Source organism: Anomaloglossus baeobatrachus, chromosome 4, assembly GCF_048569485.1.
Source record: "Anomaloglossus baeobatrachus isolate aAnoBae1 chromosome 4, aAnoBae1.hap1, whole genome shotgun sequence".
Lineage (NCBI taxonomy): Eukaryota > Metazoa > Chordata > Amphibia > Anura > Aromobatidae > Anomaloglossus > Anomaloglossus baeobatrachus.
The window spans coordinates 242591733-242615535 of record NC_134356.1 but is presented as its reverse complement, the minus strand read 5'-3'; the positions used below and the strand labels follow the sequence as shown (position 1 = coordinate 242615535).

At 47.8% G+C, this 23803-nt stretch overlaps 1 protein-coding gene across 1 annotated transcript in view; it reads right to left on the bottom strand.

Moving 5' to 3' along the window:
- The window catches only part of PTPRQ (protein tyrosine phosphatase receptor type Q), an 855789-nt gene that overhangs the window by 642323 nt on the left and 189663 nt on the right, over positions 1 to 23803 (bottom strand). The window contains exons 16-17 of the mRNA XM_075342420.1: positions 10499 to 10661; positions 9222 to 9482 (exon numbers count right to left, since the gene is read on the bottom strand). Coding sequence (XP_075198535.1) covers positions 9222 to 9482; positions 10499 to 10661 — 424 coding nt within the window. The remainder of the gene's footprint in view (positions 1 to 9221; positions 9483 to 10498; positions 10662 to 23803) is intronic.

The window sequence follows — 23803 nt, the reverse complement described above, 5'->3', positions numbered from 1 at the left end:
ACAGGCGGCAGGATGGCCGGTGGGCGGTGAAAGCAGTGCAAGTGTCTGCGAGTCAGTATGGTGAACATGCATATCTTTCAGAATCACATGCATGTTCCTTTCAGAGTGTGTGGCTGTGCCGGGTGATGCGCTGTCAGACTCGTACAAGTCTGACATGACATCAGCCGCCACAACCTGCACTCTCTGAACATGAGCGTGCATGTACACAGAAACACATGCACGCTTCTGTCAGAAGTCTGCGGCTTTGCCGGTGAAGCGCTGTCAGACTCAAGTCTGACATAACAGCAATCGGCACAGCATGCGCTATCTGTACATGAGCGTACATGTACATAGAAACACATGCACGTTCCTGTCAGAAGTGTACGCAGCTGTGCTGGTGATGCGCTGTCAGACTTGTACAAATCTGACATCACATCAGCCGCCACAGCCTGCGCCCTCTGAGCATGAGCATGCATGTACCTAGAAACACATGCACGCTCCTGTCAGAAGTGTGCGGCTGTGCCAGTGATGTAGATATTTTTTTATTATTTAAATAAATAATTTAAAAAAATGACATGTGGTCCCCCCTAATTTTCATCCCCAGCGATGATAATGCCAGCTGGGGGCTGGTAGTCTCAGCCCGCAGCCGCCCGGTATTGCCACATCTATTAGATGTGACAATCCCCGTGCAATACCGACTCTTCTCGATTGCCCTGGAGTGGTGGCAATCGGGGTAATAACGGGTTAATAGCAGCGCACAGCTGCTACTAAACCCTAGGTTAGTAATAGCACAGGCGTCTATGAGATACCTGCACCGCACTAACCTGTAAAAGAATGTAAATAAACATAGACACAGAGAAAAATCTTTTATTTGGAATAAAGTACAAAGCACTCACCCTCCTTCACCTCTTTATTAACCACCAACACCCTGCAGATCCGGCGTAATCCACATGAGGTTCCCCACCGCTTCAGCTCTGCTACATAGCCAGCAGCCTTAGAGCACGAACGCTGGCTGTGCAGACAATGACTGAGCTGCAATGACTGCAGGCAGATACTGTCACAGGCTAGGGGCGCGTGTTCCTGCAACTAATCACAGATGAGAGGACGGCCGATGGGCGGGGAAAACACGGAAAGCTGTGTGTATCTGATGCACAGTACAGGAAGTAAATGCGCAATCCGGAAGTAGTGTGCCGCCATGACACCAAGTCTCGGTAAGTATGAATCGCTGTTTTATTTCGTGTTTTCTTTATTTTTCAATTATTTTCACCAGTGCCAGATCGTGCACCCAGAATTCCAGATACGGATCCGGCACCTGGAAATCTTTGAAACCGCGCAAATCCGGACTTTTACAGTTCGGATCTGCTCAGCCCTAGTTATGAGTGTAGTGAGTATGAATACTTAGGTACTCGCTCAACTCTACTCAGCACCAGATGGTATTACATCCTCTACGTGGGCTGGTGTTTGGTCACGCTAGTTCAGTATCTGTATCCCTCACTGGCGTACATCTGATGATTCAGGTGTCTCAACACATTCATCCCAAGCGTCACCTCCATCCCCCTCCTGGGGGGATAATTTAGCAGCACAACCCCCTTCTGAGTTAATTCTTGCCCAAACAGTCTCAGCTGCATCCACACAATCCCCTTCACCGTCAGCTGGCTATTGTTGGCGGCGGTAAGACGTATCACTCGGCCATCCTCTGGGACCACAGTTTCCCTGAGGTACCTCTTGTACACCTCCAGAGACATAATTGTGAATTCCGATCCTGTATTGATTGTAGAATGTCTGTGACGCCACCCACGTTGTGTGGTGAGGTGGGACACCACCGCTGCTGTAGTGGGATACCCGGGGGGATGAAATGGCAGCCGGATGTTAACCCCTCCGTAGGTAGGGATGGTTGCCCCGGGGCCCAGTGTCTCTGTGCAGGGTTTGGCGATGGCAGGGGCTCTCACGCCCAGATGGACCAGGGGATAGTTGGTTACTCACTATTGAATGAATCACACAAGTCTTTTGGTAAACCAAGGTGCTGGTGGCCGGCCGCTGCGGCCGGTTGTACTCTGGTCCGCTCACCCCGGGTTCTGGTCGCTGTCCTTTGCTCTGCACTGTTTTTGTGTATTGTGGACTGTCTGGTGTGGAACTCAGGAGTCCGCTCCCGGCTTTTGTGTGCCTAAGGAGCCGTGCCCGCTGACGCTGACCCGTGGGATCTATGGGCCCTGGTGGTTGCCCTATCCCTCTCTGTGGGTGGTTGTCTGCTTTTGGGACTTTGGCTGGGACAGGACCTGTAATCCTGCCCTCAATCGGTTAATTAGCTAGGCCGCTGGTTTCGGTCCTGGCTTCAGGGTCAGAGTACCCGCTCTGTGCACGGTTTCCGGTCGGGTCTCCGGTGTCGGTACCGGTGGGCTCCAACCCTTCTCCGGTCCTCCTCAGATCTGCCGAGCTGTCTTCCTATCTCCTGATGACGGAGACCACCGTCTGCCACCTAGCCAAGGTACCAGGGCTCCGACCCTGGCACCGTTCAACTTGAATTTCTCTCTGCTGGAGCTACACCTAGCTCCAGCCCACACTCCTCTGAACTTGGTCTGCAAAACTAATCTGCTTGTTTTCCCACCCCGGGCTGTCTAAACCCCTAGGTGGGCGTTTCCTAACCGCCTGGTCCCGCCCACTGGTGTGCCTGTCTTGCCCTAAGGGGGTGTGACTAGGGTTTCAGGTTGGCTGTGTGTTACCTAGGTGAGGGAAGGTGTTATGCGGGGGCCTATGTTTGACTACCTGGTTTTGCTAGGGCGTCACATTCCCCCTTGGTTTAATACAGACCATCCGCGGGCTGTCCGACCACCAACATTTATTTAACAGGAACTCTAGAAAAAGGTAGAAAACACAATTACAATTATAATAACATATGTACATCGAAGTATATTCTCATTCTTCCCTTACGGGAGGCACTTTACTTAAACGTTGCACATTTAAAACCAGGACGGGACGGACCGGGTACTTCTTACCTCACCCACGCAAAACAACCTAGCCCTGATGCCACCTTTAAAACACAGGTTGGCACCCCTTGCCCAAGTCCAGGTTAGGTCCGGGTGTTGCCCGTACGGGCCGGGTAAAAAGTTCCTTACCCGGCAGTCTTTTTCAAGGGCCCCACGTCCAGGGGACCTCTGACCCGTAGGATAGTCAACGGTTTTGGTGATGACTGGGCTTTGGCCGACTTTACCGCAGACCCTTCCTCCAATCAGCCTCTCCAGAGACTGTGGCAGGTGAGAAGGTTGGTCAGGGACTATTTACAAAGCCCAAAAGTTTTTGGGTTGGCTTTCCAGTCCAAAGCCATGGTCCATGAACTGTAAACGGTCCCAACGGGGACTTGCATAACTGGGGTAGCCGGGATTTCGCTACCACTACTGCATGGAGCCATATGGCCGACTTGGCCCCAGGAATCAGGATTCCGGGACCAGCTGCAATGCATCCCGGAGCTTTGAACTTCCATCGGGAACGGAGGTGGTATAGCAGGTGATGCCGCTGCTCCAGGGAACGGTGCCGGCCGCCACTCTCCCATTACATAGAAAACAGGCTCCAGCTCCGGGCAGGTCAACGAGGTCGAAACTGTCTGGGCAACTTTCTCCCGACGCGACACCGTGCGGGTAGCTCAGCTCTCACGGGTACCACACCACGGCCACCATTTTCTGGACCTCCGCTTTCCACTCCAGCACCTGTTGCAGTGACTGCGACCGCACCCGGACACAGAATCTCGCCAGCTCCTCCCGCTCCAGCCAGGCAGCGGTTCCCATTGGTAAGCGATGTGATTCGTGTCCCTCTGAGGGGATCACAACTCTGCCTCGGGGCGCCGCCAGTCCAGCGGTCGGCGCGGCTCCAGCATCAGGTTTAGGAGCAGACATCTTCCCACTTCTCCCCCTCGGTCTGTTGCAAGCACTCCTTCATGCGGCTGGTTAGTTTCGTTTTACGACCTCTGGGTTTACCTTCCGGCCATATTCCCAGGGGGTGGGTCTTCAGCTTCGCGCCCTTTCTCGGGGGAGAAGACACTGGGCTGTAGTTTTTCGCACCCAAATATAGCGGCAAAAATGGCGACTTCTGAAAATTTCTCAAAGGATCACCGCTGACTGTCCAATTCAAGGTGTACTTCCACCAGGTAGGTGGATGGGTCTGAATCCTGTTCGTGACGCCAGGTTTTGGGGTGTGCCACCCTCGTGCCAGCAGCCGGTGCTGCTCAGATCTGGGGCCTATGGTACGGCTCGAGGGGCTCCACAGACCCGGGGGTCTCGCAGATACTCTGAATAAAAAGGGGACGTATTTGTACGGGATTGATTGTAGAATGTCTCTGACGCCACCCACGGTGTGTGGTGAGGTGGGACACCACTGCTGCTGTTGTGGGATACCCGGGGGGATGGAATGGCAGCCGGATGTTAACCCCTCCGTGGGTAGGGATGGTTGCCCCGGGGCCCAGTGTCTCTGGGCAGGGTTTGGCGACGGCAGGGGCTCGCACGCCCAGATGGACCAGGGGATAGTTGGTTACTCACTATTGAATGAATCACACAAGTCTTTTGGTAAACCAAGGTGCTGGTTGGCCGGGCGCCGCGGCCGGTTGTATTCTGGTCCGCTCACCCGGGGTGTTGGTCGCTGTCCTTCCCTCTGAACTGTTTTTCTGTATTGTGGACTGTCTGGTGTGGAACTCAGGAGTCCGCCCCCGGCTTTAGTGTGCCTAAGGAGCCGTGCCCACTGACGCTGACCCGTGGGATCTATGGGCCCTGGTGGTTGCCCTATCCCTCTCTGTGGGTGGTTGTCTGCTTTTGGGACTTTGGTTGGGACAGGATCTGTAATCCTGCCCTCAATCGGTTAATTAACTAGGCCGCTGGTTTCAGTCCAGGCTTCAGGGTCCGAGTACCCCCTCTGTGCACGGTTTCTGGTTGGGTCTCCGGTGTCGGTACCGGTGGGCTACAACCCTTCTCCGGTCCTCCTCGGATCTGATGAGCCGTCTTTCCGTCTCCTCCTGACGGCGACCACCGTCTGCCACCTAGCCAAGGTACCAGGGCTCCGACCCTGGCACTGTTCAACTTGAACTTCTCTCTGCTGGAGCTATACCTAGCTCCAGGCCACACTCCTCTCAACTTGAACTGCAAAACTAATCTGCTTGTTTTCCAGCCCCGGGCGGCCTAGACTCCTAGGTAGTCGTTCCCTAACCGCCTGGTCCCGCCCACTGGTGTGCCTGTCTTGCCCTAAGGGGGGGTGACTAGGGTTTCAGGTTGGCTGTGTGTTACCAAGGTGAGGGAAGGTGTTATGCGGGTTCCTGTGTGTGACTACCTGGTTTTGCCAGGGCGTCACAATAGAATATTGTAATAGGGACCACACTCCCCCTGCAGTCGGTTAAAGAAAAGAGAGCGGAGCTGTGTCACTCGAGCGTGGCCTGCCAGGCCCCCCTCCAACAGTGCTAGAAGCTTCTCCAACGTGTTCCTGTCTGTCACTTGGCGTACCATCATCATACGCCTAGCATCTCTTTCCAATTCATTTAATGCTAGCTCTACTTGCAATTTAGCCGACAATTTACACATCTGCAGGATGTTCTGCACTCTCTCAGCCCAGTCCTGCAACGTCATGCTACGCCCGTCATACTAGGGTATGTGCTGCAGCAAATCTCCTACAGGCACATACCCTCCTGCATTCACTGTGGCTGTCAGAAGACCTTCAACCAGCGGAAGTGTTGCTGGTGCAGCTGAAACATTTCCTCCCTCGGCTCCCATGACAAATGCTGGATCCTGCTGACTACTCCAGAAATTTAATGACTAGAGGTCCCAATGAAAACCAGTGAGTCACAGACTGAGGCTCAGGTAGAAATGTCACAAAACAGTATTTACTGGAAGAAATAGGGGAGAGGCTCAAATGGAAAATATGTTTACAATTACTCCCCAGTCACTGCTATACTTATCATACATAGACATTCTATATGCCATGGTCGGAGTGTTAACTCTAGAGATCCTTCCAATGTGTTTCACGAACTGCAGGAACAAATTTACCTAAGGATCACACATGGAACAAACAGAGACTACCTAACATTTTCAGTAAACAGGTTGTAAATTCAATGGGTGTAACTTAGCGAAGATCTCTGGAATTAACACACTGACTTACAATTCACCACCATTACTAAACATCACTACTGCAAGGGCAACCTACGAATGCTTCAACTGCTTGGATACCTGGGTATTGTTAGTGGTACCGTGTTACTGATGGTGTCCGACACAGGCCTGTGGTATGTCCCGACTGCAGCCGCTCCGGTAGTCTTCAGCGCCAAAACCCATGAGGCGGAATCAAGTTCTGCAGGATTCAAAGCACTGCTCAGGGTATAACAAATGCTCTGCTTCAAGCTCCTTCTTCCCAGGCAACTGTTCACTTGGAGGATCAGGATCCCGACTGCTTGGCCCAGTCAGTGTCTGCTCTCTGCAGCCTCAACCACTGTCCTCCATAAAGCTCTAAGCTCTTCACAAACTTGCTGGAAATCCAACTGCTCTGTTTCCTGCGCTTCTCTCCTCTCCGGGCAGGTACAGTCCTTCCTTACAAGCAGGCCCCCACCTTTGACAGGGAGGAGTTTTCCAGACCCTGTAGCTGCCAAAGCTCTCTCTCCACACACACCAAGAACAGTCATGTTATTTGCAGCACTATGCAGCCTGTTACACATGTCTGAAATTCTACAACAAATATTGGATCTGTTAAAGCAGTAACATCCGTCACCAATGATTTTATCAATGACCTATAACTAGTATGCCCTAAAGTCAGGTAGCACACTAGAGAATAATCATTGTATGTCTATGTATTATTCAGTGTGTCCACAAAAATTCACTGCACACACTAGGTTTTATAATGGAAACAGTGATATTTTATTGAACAAAAACACGACTTGAATAATCGACGTTTCAACCCCTCCTGGGTCTTAGTTAAGAGTCTCTGAAGAATGGATAATAGGGAAATGGAGGAAAGGGCAAACTGCGCTACTGTATATTTTTATGTGTCCTGGAGGATCATAATGAGTAGGCCTGCAAGCGCACCGTGGGCAGTGTGTATCCTCTACAAATCCCACAGTCCTATCAACAAGGGCATATGTTCTATAGAGGGAAACCAAGAGTCTGCTAAGGGACCTTTTGGGAGATGGGGCCAAGACCTTGCTGATTCTATTGCTTTTCTTTTGGGGTGAGAACATCATGGAAAGACTATGGAGTATGGAGATGTTTCTGCCCTTTGTGGTAAAAGTTAGCACCATGATGTGGGGATAATTTTTATTTTTGCACTGAGATCACCTCTATTATGTGTACACCACTGCCTTACAATTATAGAAGGAGGTATAGCTAAGCAGACACTATATGCAAACTTAATAATGGAGGACAACCTCGGCACACTAAAACTCCCAAAATGAGTCAGAAAGTCACAATGGATAGTTATGCAAAATCACTCTTTATTGGTCCATTTTTTTGAAAAAAATATTGCATATATGTTTTTGTCCAAAACAAGTTACAAGTTGACGTTTCGGCCTGAGCCTTCGTCAGACTGGACTTATCAAAACACATATAATTGTGGTAAATACGTCAGTCAAAAGAGCTGGATAATGCAAAGTAGTTTATACTGTTGTGTGCATCACTGTTGCTCAGTAACCGTTATAAGGTAGAATTGTACTGAGAGGCACCTGCCAAGTGCTTTAGTATCTCAGCCTAGGAGTACTGGGGAGGACAGAATAGTAGCGTCTAGTATGAGTCACGCTGTATGTAAACCTTGCTGGTATGACACTGTCAGAAGTGCTGTATTAGATTGATAGGACGTTTTCACAGAATATGCCTGTGGGAAGCGTGCTGTGGGTTACAGGAGCCTCAAGGAAAGTGTACAACATTATTAAGGGTCAATGATCATGAAAACTGTGTAAACTAAAATGGTTGGAAGCAAGGTATTACCTATGTGGATGGCCAAGGGTTAATGCAGCCGGTAGCACCGGAAGGGTTTCAGGCCAAGGTCCTCGCCGCCGCTAGACGTGCGTTCTGTACTAGCGCGCTCCTGTGCAGTATATGCAAACTTATGCCTAACAGTCTTAAGGTAGTAAAGTAAATTTAAAGCAGAGCGGTTGTACAGATTTTCTCCAGTTCAAGTACTGATATATGCAAAATATTCATCCATATTTAACTATGTTTTATCCAAACACTGTTAATATATGACCCCTATATGCTTTCTCATATTTTCTTGGAAAAAAAATAATCATTTTGTCTGCAATTGTTATTTTTCTGTAGCAAAAAATTAAATGATTAGGTAAGCTAAAGAGAAAAAAAAAATTGTATATATACAGTATATATATATATATATATATATATATATATATATATATATATATATGTATATTAATAAAATTAACTTTGTAGCCTTTTTCTGCTACTGCTAATCTTTTTTATCTCTAAGATTACGGCAAATTTTCCATCAGCACCATGGACAGAGAAAGGGACAGAAATTAAAAAAGAAGGGTACAAATGGAGCTATTCAGGTATGCAATAAAAATGCATGATAGCCCTTGCAGCTGACTTGTAGAATTTCAATGCATTGCATGGGTACTGTATCTTCAAAAGAATACTCAATATATTGCAACAGTTCAACTTTAACTTTAAAACAGGATTTCAACTCTGAAAGGTGTTGTCTGGGACTTTTATATCGATGGCCTATCCTTAGGATAAGTCATTGAAATCTGATCAGTGGGGTGCAACACCCAGTGCCTGCGGCGGCCAGATGGAGTGAGTTGCGGCGATATACAGCACCATCAACTGCTTAGTGGCTACGGCCAGGTACTACACATCGATCCCCTATTGATCAAAAGACAACCCCTTTAAGATTTGATTGAGATGTGCCAAAAAAATGAGACATTTAGTAAAAGTCACATTTCATGAATCTGTTTAAATCATCTGGATTAGCAAAGTTGTCATGGAAAAATATTTAAAAACTTAAAAAACAAAGACAACTTAAAGTGGCGTAACATTTACAGGCACTAAGGTGCAAATAATGAAGCCTATAAAAAGGAGGAAATTAGTCCAGAAAAGTGGGGAAGCAGTCTCCATGCACAACATTATGCCATGTATGTTAGGCTAGACACAAGGTCATCGCATAAACACAAGAAATGTATCTAGTTTTTTTTCTTAAATGTAAATGTTTCTTTATGATCTGGTTTAATTTATAGTGAAATAAACAATAAAAGTAAAATGGATGTAGTAAATACAAACCTGCTACCAGCTGTATAGAGGAAGTATCACCAAGAACTTTCCCCTTCACCCTTTGAATTGTGAAATTATAAACTCCACCAGGATACAGATGGGTTGTCGTAAATTCTGGCGATGTTGTAGAAATTTTGAAGTCGCCTACATATGTTTGGTTTTTAATTAAGATTCGGTAGTGAGTAAAACTACTGTCCACTGGGTCCCATTGCAGAGTAGCAGAAGTGGTATTAATAGCTTTAATAGATAAACCACATATTCCGGAAGGTCCTGCAGGTAAAAACACAAACAAGGACATGGAAGGAATTTCTAAATGTAGAAATATGTCATATGCCTTACGTATCTCAACTATAAAGGTCTGACCTCAATGACACCCTCTGATCCCAAGAATAATTATTTACCATTGTTATGCAGAACATATGGAACAGGCATGTGACCCCCATTTATCGGACATCTATGCCATATGTAGTCAAAAAGTCTTTGGTGAGTAAAACCCCTTTAGCTAAGCTATGACATATTAACATTGAAGGTTGCAGATATTAAGCTATAGAATTTTATAAATTATCTGATCATCTACATTACAGAAACATGTACTCCATATCTTCCGATATCTGCAGAGAAAATGGCAAAACCACTGGTTTGATACCTCGAAAAAATTGGTGTACAGTCAAAACTCTCTCTCATGCCAACAATCAAATTAACAAAAGATTCTTGGATTTTTCGATGCAAAGTAAAAGATTCTTCTCATACTTTTTCCATGGAGCTATCTCCACTAATGAACACCCCTCATTAGGCTGAGTTCACATAACATCTGCCACTATATTTAGTAGCTCAATCGGTGGGATTCAGGAATATTTACCTAGAGGGACAATGACTATATTCATGCAGATGGAGTCACAGTGTGCTCTGTCGTTCATCATTTTCAGCCCTTTAGTAGCCGAGTATGTCTTGCTGCCCAACTCCAGTAGGAATATGCCATCTGTATTTTTCTTGTCTTCCTTGTCAAAGGTCAGACTGAGAAAAAGTCCAAAGCAAGAGGCAAGAACGGACTGGGCTCAAGCAGTGATTGACTGGAACTCCAAGGACATTGTGCCAGCACACGGACATCTTTCATTCTCATGACAGGCAAATATGGACTTGCAAATGGCAAGACAACCAACTATCAATACAAGTGACTGCTGTGTTGTGTGTATCTTCTGAATAGGTGTGTATGTGAGTGTGAGTATGCATGTGTGTTTCTGCCTGAGTGCACTTTCCTCTTAATAGAAAATTCAGAGAATACTTACTGGTACTAATAGTTTGGTGTATTGGGACACTAAATTGCTTCCCTTTAAGTGTTTGAACTTCAAATATGTAGTCTTCTCCAGGTACAAGATTCTTTATCACTGCTTCATTGTCAACCATGGATACCTTAGAAAATGCGTCTTTATTGCTTAATCCATAGTTGAGCTGTCAAAAGATAAAATGATTTATATTAATTTTTAAAAGATTATTTTAAGTAAAAAAAAACAAATTCCTGTGATTCCTCCTCCAAAACAATCATCTCCTTTGATGTTATTTTGTCTCATCCTATGGATAAAACTATAAGAAATGTATACTGCAAATAATTCAGATGTCAGTGCCCCAGACCAGCCCCTCTCTCATTCTTTTCACAATCCTCAAACAGGTCTATAGGTTTTACAATTTGGCATAACTCATTATGAGTGCTAAATTATGCAATTTTGTGATTTCAGGACTAAAGCTTTAAAAAATTTGCCTCGATCATATCCCTGTAAAAGGCTGCGTTCACACTTTGCTGCCGTGTTGCATTTTTTTCTTTATTTTTTGATAACTCCTCACAAAATTATGCAGTAGTAACTTGTTAATGTTGCCTAAATGCCTAAGCCAAATAAGTACATTTAAGGGTCTGAAAATTTGGATTTTGGGTAAGGCTGTTGTGGAACTAACTGGAATCACTATGTACTGATAGTTAGAGATGAGCGATCCTGATTGGCAAATATCGGAAAATATTAAAATTGTACGATCCTTGACCGGTTCCGATCGGGATCGGACATCCGGACATTTCCCGCTAAAGTTGGTGATCTTGCCAAGGACTGGTAAATGTTCAGATGGCAAAAAACATCCTCTCCCTGCCCATCACAGCCATGTCAAGTATTGACATGGCTATGATTGGCCACTGTAAAAGAAAAGGAAGCAAAAGGCTTAAAGCAGTACATACATTCAGAGTTTTCCCGAAGCTGCAGCGCTACTTCCAGCGCCGATAATCATCCCTAATGCATGCCCACTGCTTTCCCCCAAACCCAAGTCTGATTGGCTGCAGTCAGACTGCTCCTCCCACCCTCTCTGACAGCGCTATACTGCTGGTGTAAAATAAATAAATTAAATGCCATGTGGTTCCCCTATATATTGATACCAGCACAGATAAAGACTACGGCTAAAGGCTGCAGCCCGCAGCCGTGCCCTTATCTTGGCTGTGTATCAAAGAAAGAGAAACATCATTCAGCTTTTTTAAAAATTATTTAAATAAATAATTTAAAAAATTGGTGTCCAGTCCCCACAGATACCCAGCCAAGATAAAGCCCAACAGCTGGAGGCTGTTATTCTCAGGCTCAGGAGACTCATGGTATTGGGCCTTCCGAGCCAAAAAATAGCAGCCTCCAGCTGCCCAGAATTGTCGCATAGATTAGATGTGACAATCCCAGCACTTTACCCGGCTCTTCCCGATTGCCCTGATGTGGTGGCAAACAGGGTAATAAGGGGTTAATGGCAGCCGACAGCTGCCACTATGTCTTAGATTAGTAATGAGAGGCGTCTATGAGACCTTTTACTGTGAATGTAGCTGATGTCTACATATCAGAGCTATGAGTCATAGAAATATATCCTTTATAATCATAATGATATATTATGGTTTACAATATATCCTTAAGAAAATATTGTCTGTCTGTGATTTTTTGATAAACTGTCCAAAAAAAATAAAAAGTCAAGTTGGTAATCCTGATAGTGGAGCTGTGGCCCATCATACTGTCCATAAACATTGTACTGTGCAAATGGGAGTTGTGGGGGCATCACACTGTGCAAAAGGGAGCTGTGGGGGCATCACACTGTGCTAAAAGGGAGCTGTGGGGCTTCATACTGTTCATTGGGGAACTGAGCATCACGCTGTGTATAAGGAAGCTGGGGGGCATGATACTGGGTATGTGGGAGCTGTCACGATTTCTCATACCAGTGTATCTGAACACAGTTTAGATGTCCAAACTTGGGCAAGGGTGTGCTGAGCTATTAGTGTAGTATAGACAGCTAAGCCATCCAATTTCAACTGGGGCATGTGAGGTGTATTCCATATGTCTCCTTTTTGAGTGATTACCTTGCTATTTAGCTTCATATCTGCCTTCAATATCTGGCAGTTGTAGCTTTAGGTCACTGGTGTTTGCTTGCTTATTTTTCCTGTGCTCTGTCTAATTTATTGTTTACCTGACGTTGGACCTTGCTTCTGATGATCTATTTGCTTAGCCAATTTGTCTTGATCAGCTATCTTCCAGGAATTTTGACTTGGGATTACCCCTTTTTCTCATTCCTTTGCTTATTGCTAGCTCTTCTGGAATCTGACCCCATACCTCTTGACTGCCCTGCCTCAAGACTACCCCATGAGTAGTGTCGCGGGCGGAGGAGGGGACGCTGTGCTCTCCCACTGCTCGGGTCCGGCTGCCGCTGCTGCTTCGGCCTGCTGCTGCTCGGTGGCTCGAGTGATGGGCCAGATCCCGGGGACTCGAGCGGCGCTCCTCGCCCGTGAGTGAAAGGGGTTTGGTTTTTGGGATAGTTTATTGTCCGTGACGCCACCCACGGTTGTGGTGATTGTAGGAACACCACAGCTGATCTGTATGGGAATCCCGGGAGCGGTGACAGGGAGCAGCAAAGTTATTAGTTCTCCCCTCCATGGGTAGGGGGTGGTTGTCCCGGGGCCCAGTGATGAGTTGGAGGATGAGGGATGGCGGGGCCGGTGCAGGGCTTGGTGGGGTGCAGGGACGCGGGGGCAGCGCTGTGCCTCACGGCACTGTGGTACTCACTCACCCTGAGACGGTGACACAGTTCTCGGTAAAACACACAGCTGGAAAGACGGTTCCCGCGGACGGCTGCTGTTGCTTTTCCCCGGTAGTTGACGGTTACGGTCCCTTTTCCTGCACCTAAGTCTATGTTGGTAGCGATGGGTTCCCACCGGTAACCCGCTCCCCGGCTTGGATATGTGCCGGAGGAGCCCCTCTTTGCCCGCAGGCGCTGGCCCTGAGAAACTGGTGCCGTGGCGGTGTCTCTCTCTAACGGTCGGACTGTTGCCTTCAATCGGGACTTGGTTGTTGGGAGACCCAGAGGTCCCCTTCACTGATGGATTTGGCAAATTCACGGAGACTCCTAGCCTTGCCGGGATCCGAAAGGCCCCTGCCAATGGTGCTGGCTTCTCTTCGTATACCGCTCCGGTACCGCCGGGCCACCACCCGTCCACGGTCCTTTCAGCAACCTCCAAGTAGCCTCTCCTGCAGACAGTCACCGCCGTCTGCTGACCTTGCTGTTCTCAGTCCGGGGCACACACCCGGACCAACTTCAGGCTTTCTCAACTGTCACTTTCTCTGTCACTACTCTCACTGTCCTCCTTCTCCTTCCTCTCTTGCTCCTCTACCACTTCACTGTTTACTCCTTCACTTCCCTAGCTTGACTCTCACTCTCCCTAAACTGATCTCTCCTCTCACTTCCTCCTCCAAACTCTAACTGCCTGTGTTTTCCTGCCTCCAGGGCTGTGAACTCCTCGGTGGGCTGAGCCAACCGCCTGGCCCACCCCCTGGTGTGGACATCAGTCCCTGGAGGAAGGCAACAAGGATTTTTGTGTAGCTTTGGTGTACCTATCCGGGGTGTAGGGTGTGATGGTGTTATGACCTGTGACCCCTGGCTTGCCCAGGGCGTCACATTCCCCCTTAGCAAAATGCAGACCGTCCGCGGGCTGCCCGTCCAACACCGGTTTTATTTTTCTGAAAAAAGATAAAAACATAAACACAAGCATAATAACTTCATCCCACAGTGGGAGGCACTTTTTCTTAAACGTTACGGAATATTAAAACAGTTGCTGCTGCCGCTCTCTCCCACCCAAGTAACCTGGCTCTGATGCTGCCTCTAAGAAACAGGCAGCACCCCTTGACCCCAGTCCTGAACCAGTTTACCCGAGCAGGATCTGTCCTTCCCCTCCAGAGGGTAGCCACCGGTCCCGGTGGTGGCTGGGCCCCAGCCTGCTCCACTGCGGGCCCTCCCTCCAACCTGCCTCTCCGGGGGCGGTAACGGTTAGCTGCAACGGAAACATTTTTATTTACAAGTCACTTAACGTTTGTGGTTGCCCTGCAAGTTCTCGGGCCTGTTCATAGAGAGTTCCCTATGCAACTTTTTGAAGGGTCCCTACGGGGACAACAATGCCGGCAACGGCCGGTTCCAATCACGGTTGACAATCAGCTGAGGCTTCGGTTGATTATTCTCATTTTCTCAAAATTTCAAAACTGCACACTGGTGGTCCCAACGGGGACAACTTTTAGGCGGAGGACCGCCAGCTTAGCAGTCCATCCTCAATCGCAGGGCTCTAGTGCCACCTTCACATGGTGCACCGCCGTGGACCCCGATGGTAGCTCGCTGCGGGTCATCTTCCTCCATATTCATGCGGGCATGCACATCCGCTCTACACCCCTCTCGGGCATCGATCTCCCTGCGCAGCTGCTGTTGCCGCCGCTCCCAGCCGGGAGCACTTTCTGTTTGCTCCGGTTCAGCGTGTGCGGGGGACGGGCCCAGCCAGAGTCCCTCCGTGTTGGCTACGACCGGCACCTTCAGTAATGAGGGACCCCGCTGTGACATGGCCTGCTCTGCCTCCTGGCAGCTGCATCCCCGCCGTGCCTCCGGTGCATCTTTGCTGGCGGCTTCAGCCTTCGGCTTCTTCCATGGAAGCGGATCAGGGCGGTCATGAGCTTCTGCTGCAGGTCGGTCCGCCGGGGCGGATTGGCAGGGTATCGCTACCGGTGGTGGTGGTAGCGGGCCTAGTGGCGGGGCAGCAGCAGCCAACACGGGTAGCGGGGGAGGTAGCAGGGCGAGCGGGTATGGACCGGGTCCCTCAGCCGCGATGACCGACCCACTAGGGGCACAGGGGCGTGGGTCACTTACCCTCCCTTCCAAGACTCCCTCCACCTCGCGTCTCCGTATGGCCGCCACCACTTCCGCCATGTTGGCCTCCCACTCCTCCAAGAGGAGCTGCATGCGGACCTGCAGATGGCTGCTTAGCTGGACGGTCCGGACTTCCAGCCACGCTGCGGGGCCAGGCACGGGGTCCACGGTGTTGTCGGTCGGACTCAGCATCTTTAGCAGCGGCCCCTTCCAGGAACCAGTCAATGGCCGCAGGGTCCTGGCGTCCCTGCTTCTATAGCCGCGGCTACATGCGACCAGTCGCCATTTCGTCCCCCTCAGCCTCTTTTCGGCCCCTCCTCTATCGGGGCGGGGTTTTGGCCTTCGCGCCTCTGCTACTCGAGAAGACGCTCGAGCGGGAACTCTTCGCGCCAAAGATGGCGGCTTCTGAAATTTTCCGGCCGGACACCTCCGGCGGTCACAAGGCGCACCTCTACCCAACAGCAGAGCGGTAAGATCCTGTTCGTGACGGCAAGTTGTCGCGGGCGGAGGAGGGGATGCTGCGCTCTCCCACTGCTCGGGTCCGGCTGCCGCTGCTGCTGCGGCCTTCTGCTGCTCGGTGGCTCGAGCGATGGGCCGGATCCCAGGGACTCGAGCGGCCATTCTCGCCCGTGAGTGAAAGGGGTTTGGTTTTTGGGATAGTTTATTGTCCGTGACGCCACCCACGGTTGTGGTGATTGTAGGAACACCACCGCTGCTCTGTATGGGAATCCCGGGAGCGGTGACAGGGAGCAGCAAAGTTGTTAGTTCTCCCCTCCGTGGGTAGGGGGTGGTTGTCCTGGGGCCCAGTGATGAGTTGGAGGATGAGGGATGGCGGGGCCGGTGCAGGGCTTGGTGGGGTGCAGGGATGCGGGGGCAGCGCTGTGCCTCACGGCACTGTGGTACTCACTCAGCCTGAGACGGTGACACAGTTCTCGGTAAAACACACGGCTGGAAAGACGGTTCCCACGGATGGCTGCTGTTGCTTTTCCCCGGTTGTTGACGGTTACGGTCCCTTTTCCTGCACCTAAGTCTATGTTGGTAGCGATGGGTTCCCACCGGTAACCCGCTCCCCGGCTTGGATATGTGCCGGAGGAGCCCCTCTTTGCCCGCAGGCGCTGGCCCTGAGAAACTGGTGCCTTGGCGGTGGCGGTGTCTCTCTCTAACGGTCGGACTGTTGCCTTCAATCGGGACTTGGTTGTTGGGAGACCCAGAGGTCCCCTTCACTGACAGATTTGGCAAATTCACGGAGACTCCTAGCCTTGCCGGGATCCGAAAGGCCCCTGCCAATGGTGCTGGCTTCTCTTCGTATACCGCTCCGGTACCGCCGGGCCACCACCCGTCCACGGTCCTTTCAGCAACCTCCAAGTAGCCTCTCCTGCAGACAGTCACCGCCGTCTGCTGACCTTGCTGTTCTCAGTCCGGGGCACACACCCGGACCAACTTCAGACTTTCTCAACTGTCACTTTCTCTGTCACTACTCTCACTGTCCTCCTTCTCCTTCCTCTCTTGCTCCTCTACCACTTCACTGTTTACTCCTTCACTTCCCTAGCTTGACTCTCACTCTCCCTAAACTGATCTCTCCTCTCACTTCCTCCTCCAAACTCTAACTGCCTGTGTTTTCCTGCCTCCAGGGCTGTGAACTCCTCGGTGGGCTGAGCCAACCGCCTGGCCCACCCCCTGGTGTGGACATCAGCCCCTGGAGGAAGGCAACAAGGATTTTTGTGTAGCTTTTGTGTACCTATCCGGGGTGTAGGGTGTGATGGTGTTATGACCTGTGACCCCTGGCTTGCCCAGGGCATCATATTAGTGACGAGCATCACATTACAACTGGCCATCATGGATCTCAGCTTCCAACTCTGAGGATACCATAGAAACCACAATACCTTGAGGAAGAATGGAGGATGGAGGTTCTGGAGGTGAAATTGAACCAAGGCTGCATGACAAAGTGTCAGCCCTCACATTCTTAGACCCCAGCCTGAACGTGATAGTAAAATTTAATCTAGAGAAAAATAAGGACCATCTGGCCTGTCTTGGGGCTCAACCATTTGCCTGATTCAATATAAGCTAAATTTTTCTGATCCGTCACAACCATGACTTGATGAAAAGTTCCCTACAAAAAATATATTCATTCCCCAAAATCTACTTTGACAGCGAGGAACTTGCGATTCCCAACATCGTAATTACTCTCAGCAGAAGAAAATTTCTTAGTGAAAATGGCACATGCCTGCAAGTTGATCAGCATTTTGGGACCTTGAAACAATACAGCCCCTATTCATATTTCTGACGTATCCATCTCCACAATGAACAGCTCCTGGAGATCAGGTTGGATTAAAACTGGAGTGGACATAAAACACTCTTTCAATTCAATAAAGGCCCCAAAAGTATCCAGTGACCAAACCCTAAGATCCGTCCTCTTACAAGTGAGTATGTTAAACAAGCCGTAGGTGCCAGCAATACGTGAAAAAGATTTTTGCGACTAGTTACACAAAGTTTTGACCCTTTTTTATGGGGTCTTGCTCATGCTGTCGCTCAGGTATCAAGTATATGTGGTGCTCTTATTCCTATACACCATCTGCAGAATTATTAGGCAAGTTATGTTATAGAGGATTTTTTTTATTATTGATCAACAACTATGTTCTCAATCAACCCAAAAGACTCATAAATATCAAAGCTTAATATTTTTGGAAGTTGGAGTGGGGTTTTTTTAGATTTGGCTATCTTAGGAGGATATCTGTTTGTGCAGGTAACTATTACTGTGCAGAATTATTAGGCAACTTAATAAAAACCAAATATATTCCCATCTCACTTGTTTATTTTCACCAGGTAAACTAATATAACTGCACACAATTTACAAATAAACATTTCTGACATGCAAAAACAAAACCAAAAAAATGAGTGACCAATATAGCCACCTCTCTTTCTGATGACACTCAACAGCCTACCATCCATAGAGTTCCACCAACTCCTGCAGACGGCCACCACCGTCTGCCAACCTTGCTGTCAGTGTCTGGGCTCCAACCCAGACACCTCGAGTGTTCACTCCTCTCACTTTCATCTCCAAGACTAAACTGACACTTTTCCTGCCTCCAGGCCTGTGAACTCCTCGGTGGGTGGGGCCAACCGCCTGGCTCCGCCATAACCTGGTGTGGACATCAGACTCTGGAGGGAGGCAACAAGGGTTTTGGATTGACTGTTGTAACTGCCTAGGGTGCGGGTGTGTGTTTTGGTATGTATGTGACTACCTGGCTAGTTGAGGGCGTCACATATTCACTGCGTGAAATGAACATCTTCCAAGGAGTTTAAAACTAGCTCCATAAATCTAAAAAAAAAAATTCTGCTTGCAGAATTATTAGGCAAGTTATATTTTAGAGGATTTTTTTATTATTGATCAACAACTATGTTCTCAATCAACCCAAAAGACTCATAAATATCAAAGCTTAATATTTTTAGAAGTTGTAGTGGATTTTTCTAGATTTGGCTATCTTAGGAGGATATCTGTTTGGTAACTATTACTGTGTAGAATTATTAGGAAACTTAATAAAAACCAAATATATTCCCATTTCACTTGTTTATTTTCACCAGGTAAACCAATATAACTGCACAAAATTTAGAAATAAACATTTCTGACATGAAAAAACAAAACCCCAAAAAATGAGTACCCAATACCACCTTTCTTTATGATGACACTCAACAGGATACCATCCATAGATTCTGTCAGTTGCTTGATCTGATTACGATCAACATTGCGTGCAGCAGCCACCACAGCCTCCCAGACACTGTTCCGAGAGGTGTACTGTTTTCCCTCCCTGTGGATCTCACATTTTATGAGGGACCACAGGTTCTCTATGGGGTTCAGATCAGGTGAACATGGGGGCCATGTCATTATTTTTTCAACTTTTAGACCTTTACTGGCCAGCCACGCTGTGGAGTAGTTGGATGCATGTGATGGAGCATTGTCCTGCATGAAAATCATGTTTTTCTTGAACAATACCGACTTCTTCCTGTACCACTGCTTGAAGAAGTTGTCTTCCAGAAACTGTCAGTAGGTCTTGGAGATGAGCTTCACTCCATCCTCAACCTGAAAAGGTCCCACAAGTTCATCTTTGATGATACCAGCCCATACCAGCACCCCACCTCCACCTTGCTGGCGTCTGAGTTGGAGTGGAGCTCTCTGCCCTTTACTGATCCAGCCTATGGCCCATCCATCTGGCCCATCAAGAGTCACTCTCATTTTATCAGTCCATACAACCTTTGAAAAATCAGTCTTAAGATATTTCTTGGCTCAGTCTTGACGTTTTATCTTATGTTTCTTGTTCAAAGGTGGTCGTTTTTCAGCCTTCCTTACCTTGGTCATGTCCCTGAGTATGGCACACCTTGTGCTTTTTGATACTCCAGTAACGTTGCAGCTCTGAAATATGGCCAAACTGGTGACAAATGGCAACTTGGCAGCTTCACGCTTGATTTTCCTCAATTCATGGGCAGTTATTTTGCGCTTTTTTTGCCCAACACGCTTATTGTGACCCTGTTGGCTATTTGCCATGAAACGCTTGATTGTTCGGTGATCACGCTTCAAAAGTTGTCAATTTCAAGATTGCTGCATCCCTCCTCAGGACATCTCAGTTTTGGACTTTTCAGAGCCTGTCAAATCTCTCTTCTGACCCATTTTGCCAATGGAAAAGAAGTTGCCTAATACTTAACCACAACTTATATAGGGTGTTGATGTCATTACACCCGCACCCCTCTTCATTACAGAGATGCAAATCACCTGATTTAATTAATTGGTAGTTGGCGCTAAAGCCTATACAGCTTGGAGTACGACAACATGTATAAAAATTATCATGTGATCAAAATGCTCATTTGCCTAATAATTCTGCACACAGTGTAGTTATGTATGGCAGTCAGGCTGGGCACCCTTGTATGAATGGGTAACTTGGTGCTGTATCACCTGGTTGCAGTGGCGTATAGTTAATGCTTGCTGTGTCCTTAATTGTTGATTACTGCGCTGCCGCGCCTTTATAGTGCTGTTCCATGTGGAACACTATACAGGCGAGGGAGCGCAGTAATCAACAATTAATGACACAACATTAACTATATGCCACTGCAACCAAGTGCTGCAGCACCAAGTAACCCATTCATACAAGGGTGCCCAGCCTGACTGCTGGGCACCCACATGACTATGAGCAAGACCCCATGAAAAACGGTGCAAAGTTTGTGTAAGTAGTCGCAAAAATCTTTTTTACGTATTGCTGGCACCTACAGTTGTTTAACATATTTATAAATAAACTGAACACTTTTGCAAGATTATCCCTGAGAGTTTGGTGATTTATAATAATATGAAGAGGGATCTTTATCCCATCTACCAGCACTTCCCCTTTGACGAGTGCACGCCATTATCTCTTATAACCCTTACGGGTGAGATCAGTAAGAGGTGGGATGATCTAAGAAAAACCCCTAATAAATTTTCTGTAGTAATTGGTGAATCTTAGGGGTGCTTCACATACAGCGAGATCGCTACTGAGATCGCTGCTGAGTCACGTTTTTTGTGACCTCATTAGCGATCTCGCTGTGTGTGACACTGAGCAGCGATCTGGCCCCTGCTGTGAGATCGCTGCTCGTTACACACAGCCCTGGTTCATTTTTTTTATTGTTGCTCTCCCGCTGATAAGCACACATCGCTGTGTGTGACAGCGAGAGAGCAACAATCCTGAATGTGCAGGGAGCAGGAGCTGGCGTCTGACAGCCTGCGGTAAGCTGTAACCAAGGTAAACATCGGGTAACCAAGGTGGTTACCCGATATTTACCTTAGTTACCAGACTCCGCAGCTCTCACGCTGCCAGTGCCGGCTCCTGCTCCCTGCACACACAGCTAAGCGGTGTGCGCTGGTAACTAATGTAACCATACCCGATGTGTACCTTAGTTACCAGTGTCCGCAGCTTCCAGACGCCGGCTCCGTGCAAGCGCAGCGTCGCTTGCACGTCGCTGCTGGCTGGGGGCTGGTCACTGGTCACTGGTGAGATCTGCCTGTTTGACAGCTCACCAGCGACCATGTAGCGATGCCTCAGCGATCCTGACCAGGTCAGATCGCTGGTCGGATCGCTGCTGCATCGCTAAAGTGTGAAGGCACCCTTAGAAACCATTGCAATGCTTCAGGGTCGCAAGGTTGAACGCAATCAAAACAAGGACTGTACCTTCCTGGGTTCCATCTTAAACCCTTTAGTCGATACAGTGAACCCCAAGATTGATATTTCTTGCACAGAAAAAGTACATTTCTCGAATTTTGCAAACAAAACAATTTCTCTAAGCTTTTGTAAAACAAAACAAAGATATTCATTGTGGGAATCCAGATCAGACAGAAAAATTAGAATATTGTCAAGATGTGCTCAAATAAACCTTCCAATTGTCAAATGGTGTTTGGCTTTAAACTCACCAAGTGTCATGGTGGCATCTAACCCTGTTCATATTGCAGAGTCTGACACTCCTCACTGTGACTCTTTTGCTGCTGCTTCTGAGTTACACACACAGGCTTGGGTGTCGATCAGCTGTGTTCTCAGTGATCAGGCTTGCAAGAGTTAATTTCTGGTAGCCTGCTGGTTACTTCTTGGATCACATGTTGTGGGAGACCTATCACAGTCACTCCATGTCTTTTTAAGATGGAGGAGCCTGCCTTTCCATGACAACTATAGCTTTAGCTACATCGGTCCGTGTGCTGATGTATCCTAGTCCTGCAGATGATTGTATTGCTTGGTGTGTGGAGTTGCTGAGGAGTTCTCTTGTCATTTAGTTTTTTCCTCCCTTCTCTGATTTTCCTCTTTATCACTTGTTGTTTAATACCTCTGTGTGAGCATGCAATGTAATCAAGTTTAGGTTTCGCCTGTTTGTTTTTATCTGGAAAGGGAAACATTATATAGAGTCATTACACACAGAGAGATCTATTTCAAATGTTTATTTCTGTTAATGTTGATGATTATGGCATACAGCCAATGAAAACCCAAAAGTCATTATCTTAAAAAATTAGAATAATTACCACAAACACCCGCTAAGGCTTCCTAAGCATTTAAAATGGTCCCTTAGTCTTATTCAGTAGGTTACACAATCATGGAGAAGAATGCGGACTTCACAGAAGTCCAGAAGGCAGTCATTGACACACTCCACAAGGCGGGTAAAGGTGGCTTTACACGCTACGAGATCACTAAAGCAATCTTGTTGGGGTCACGGAATTTGTGACGCACATCCGGCCGCGTTAGCGATACCGTTGCGTGTGACACCTATTAGCGATTTTGAATCGTCGCAAAAACATTCAAAATCGCTAATCGGTGACATGCCCCCCTCTTCCCAATTATCATTGCTGCTGCAGTAGCGATGTTGTTCCTCGTTCCTGCGGCAGCACACATTGCTACGTGTGATGCCTCAGGAATGAGGAACCTCTACTTGCCTGCGTCCCGCCAGCAATGAGGAAGGAAGGAGGTGGGCGGGATGTTCGTCCCGCTCATCTCCGCCCCTCCGCTTTGATTGGGTGGCCGCTTAGTGACGTCGCTGTGACGCTGAACGAACCGCCCCCTTAGAAAGGAGGCGGTTCGCCGGTCACAGTGACGTCGCAGAGCAGGTATGTGCGTGTGACGCTGCCGTAGCGATAATGTTCGCTACGGCAGCGATCACCACATATCGGCCGTACGATGGGGGCGGGTGCTATCACACTCGACATCGCTAGCATCGGCTAGCAATGTCGCAGCTTGTAAAGCCCGCTTTAGCCACAAAAGGTCATTGATAAAGAAGCTGGCTGTTCACAAAGTGCTGTATAAAAGCATATTAATGGATTGAGTGGAAGGAAAAAGTGTGGTAGAAAAAGGTGCATAAGCAACTGGGATAACCGCCATAATCATCAACATTAACAGAAATAAACACTTGCAATAGATCACTCTGTGTGTAATGACTCTATATAATATATATGTTTCCCTTTTTGTATTGAATTACTGAAATAAATTAACTTTTTGATGATATTCTAATTTATTGAGATGCACCTGTAGGTCTGGGATAAGTAGAAATGAGTAAGTATTCATAACCGTAATCTTGTTTGATTCTCAGTAATCGAGGCAAGGACGTAGGCCACATCTTTCTTTTTAACAAACAAAAACTCTGCAGCTATAGATGAGGAGGAAGGATGAATATGAACATTTCATAAACTTTCATTAATCTGTTTTTTCACGGCAGTACGTTCAGGTCCCAATAAATTATACAGATGAGATTTAGTAATTTGGCATTAGGGATAAGACTGATGGTACAGTCATAAGGATGATGGAGAGTTAATATCTCTTCCTCTTTTTCCGAGAATACATTTCCAAAGTCTTTCAGGGACCCCGGAAGACCCTCCAGACTAGCAGAGAAAACCTGAACAGAACTATTATATCTGG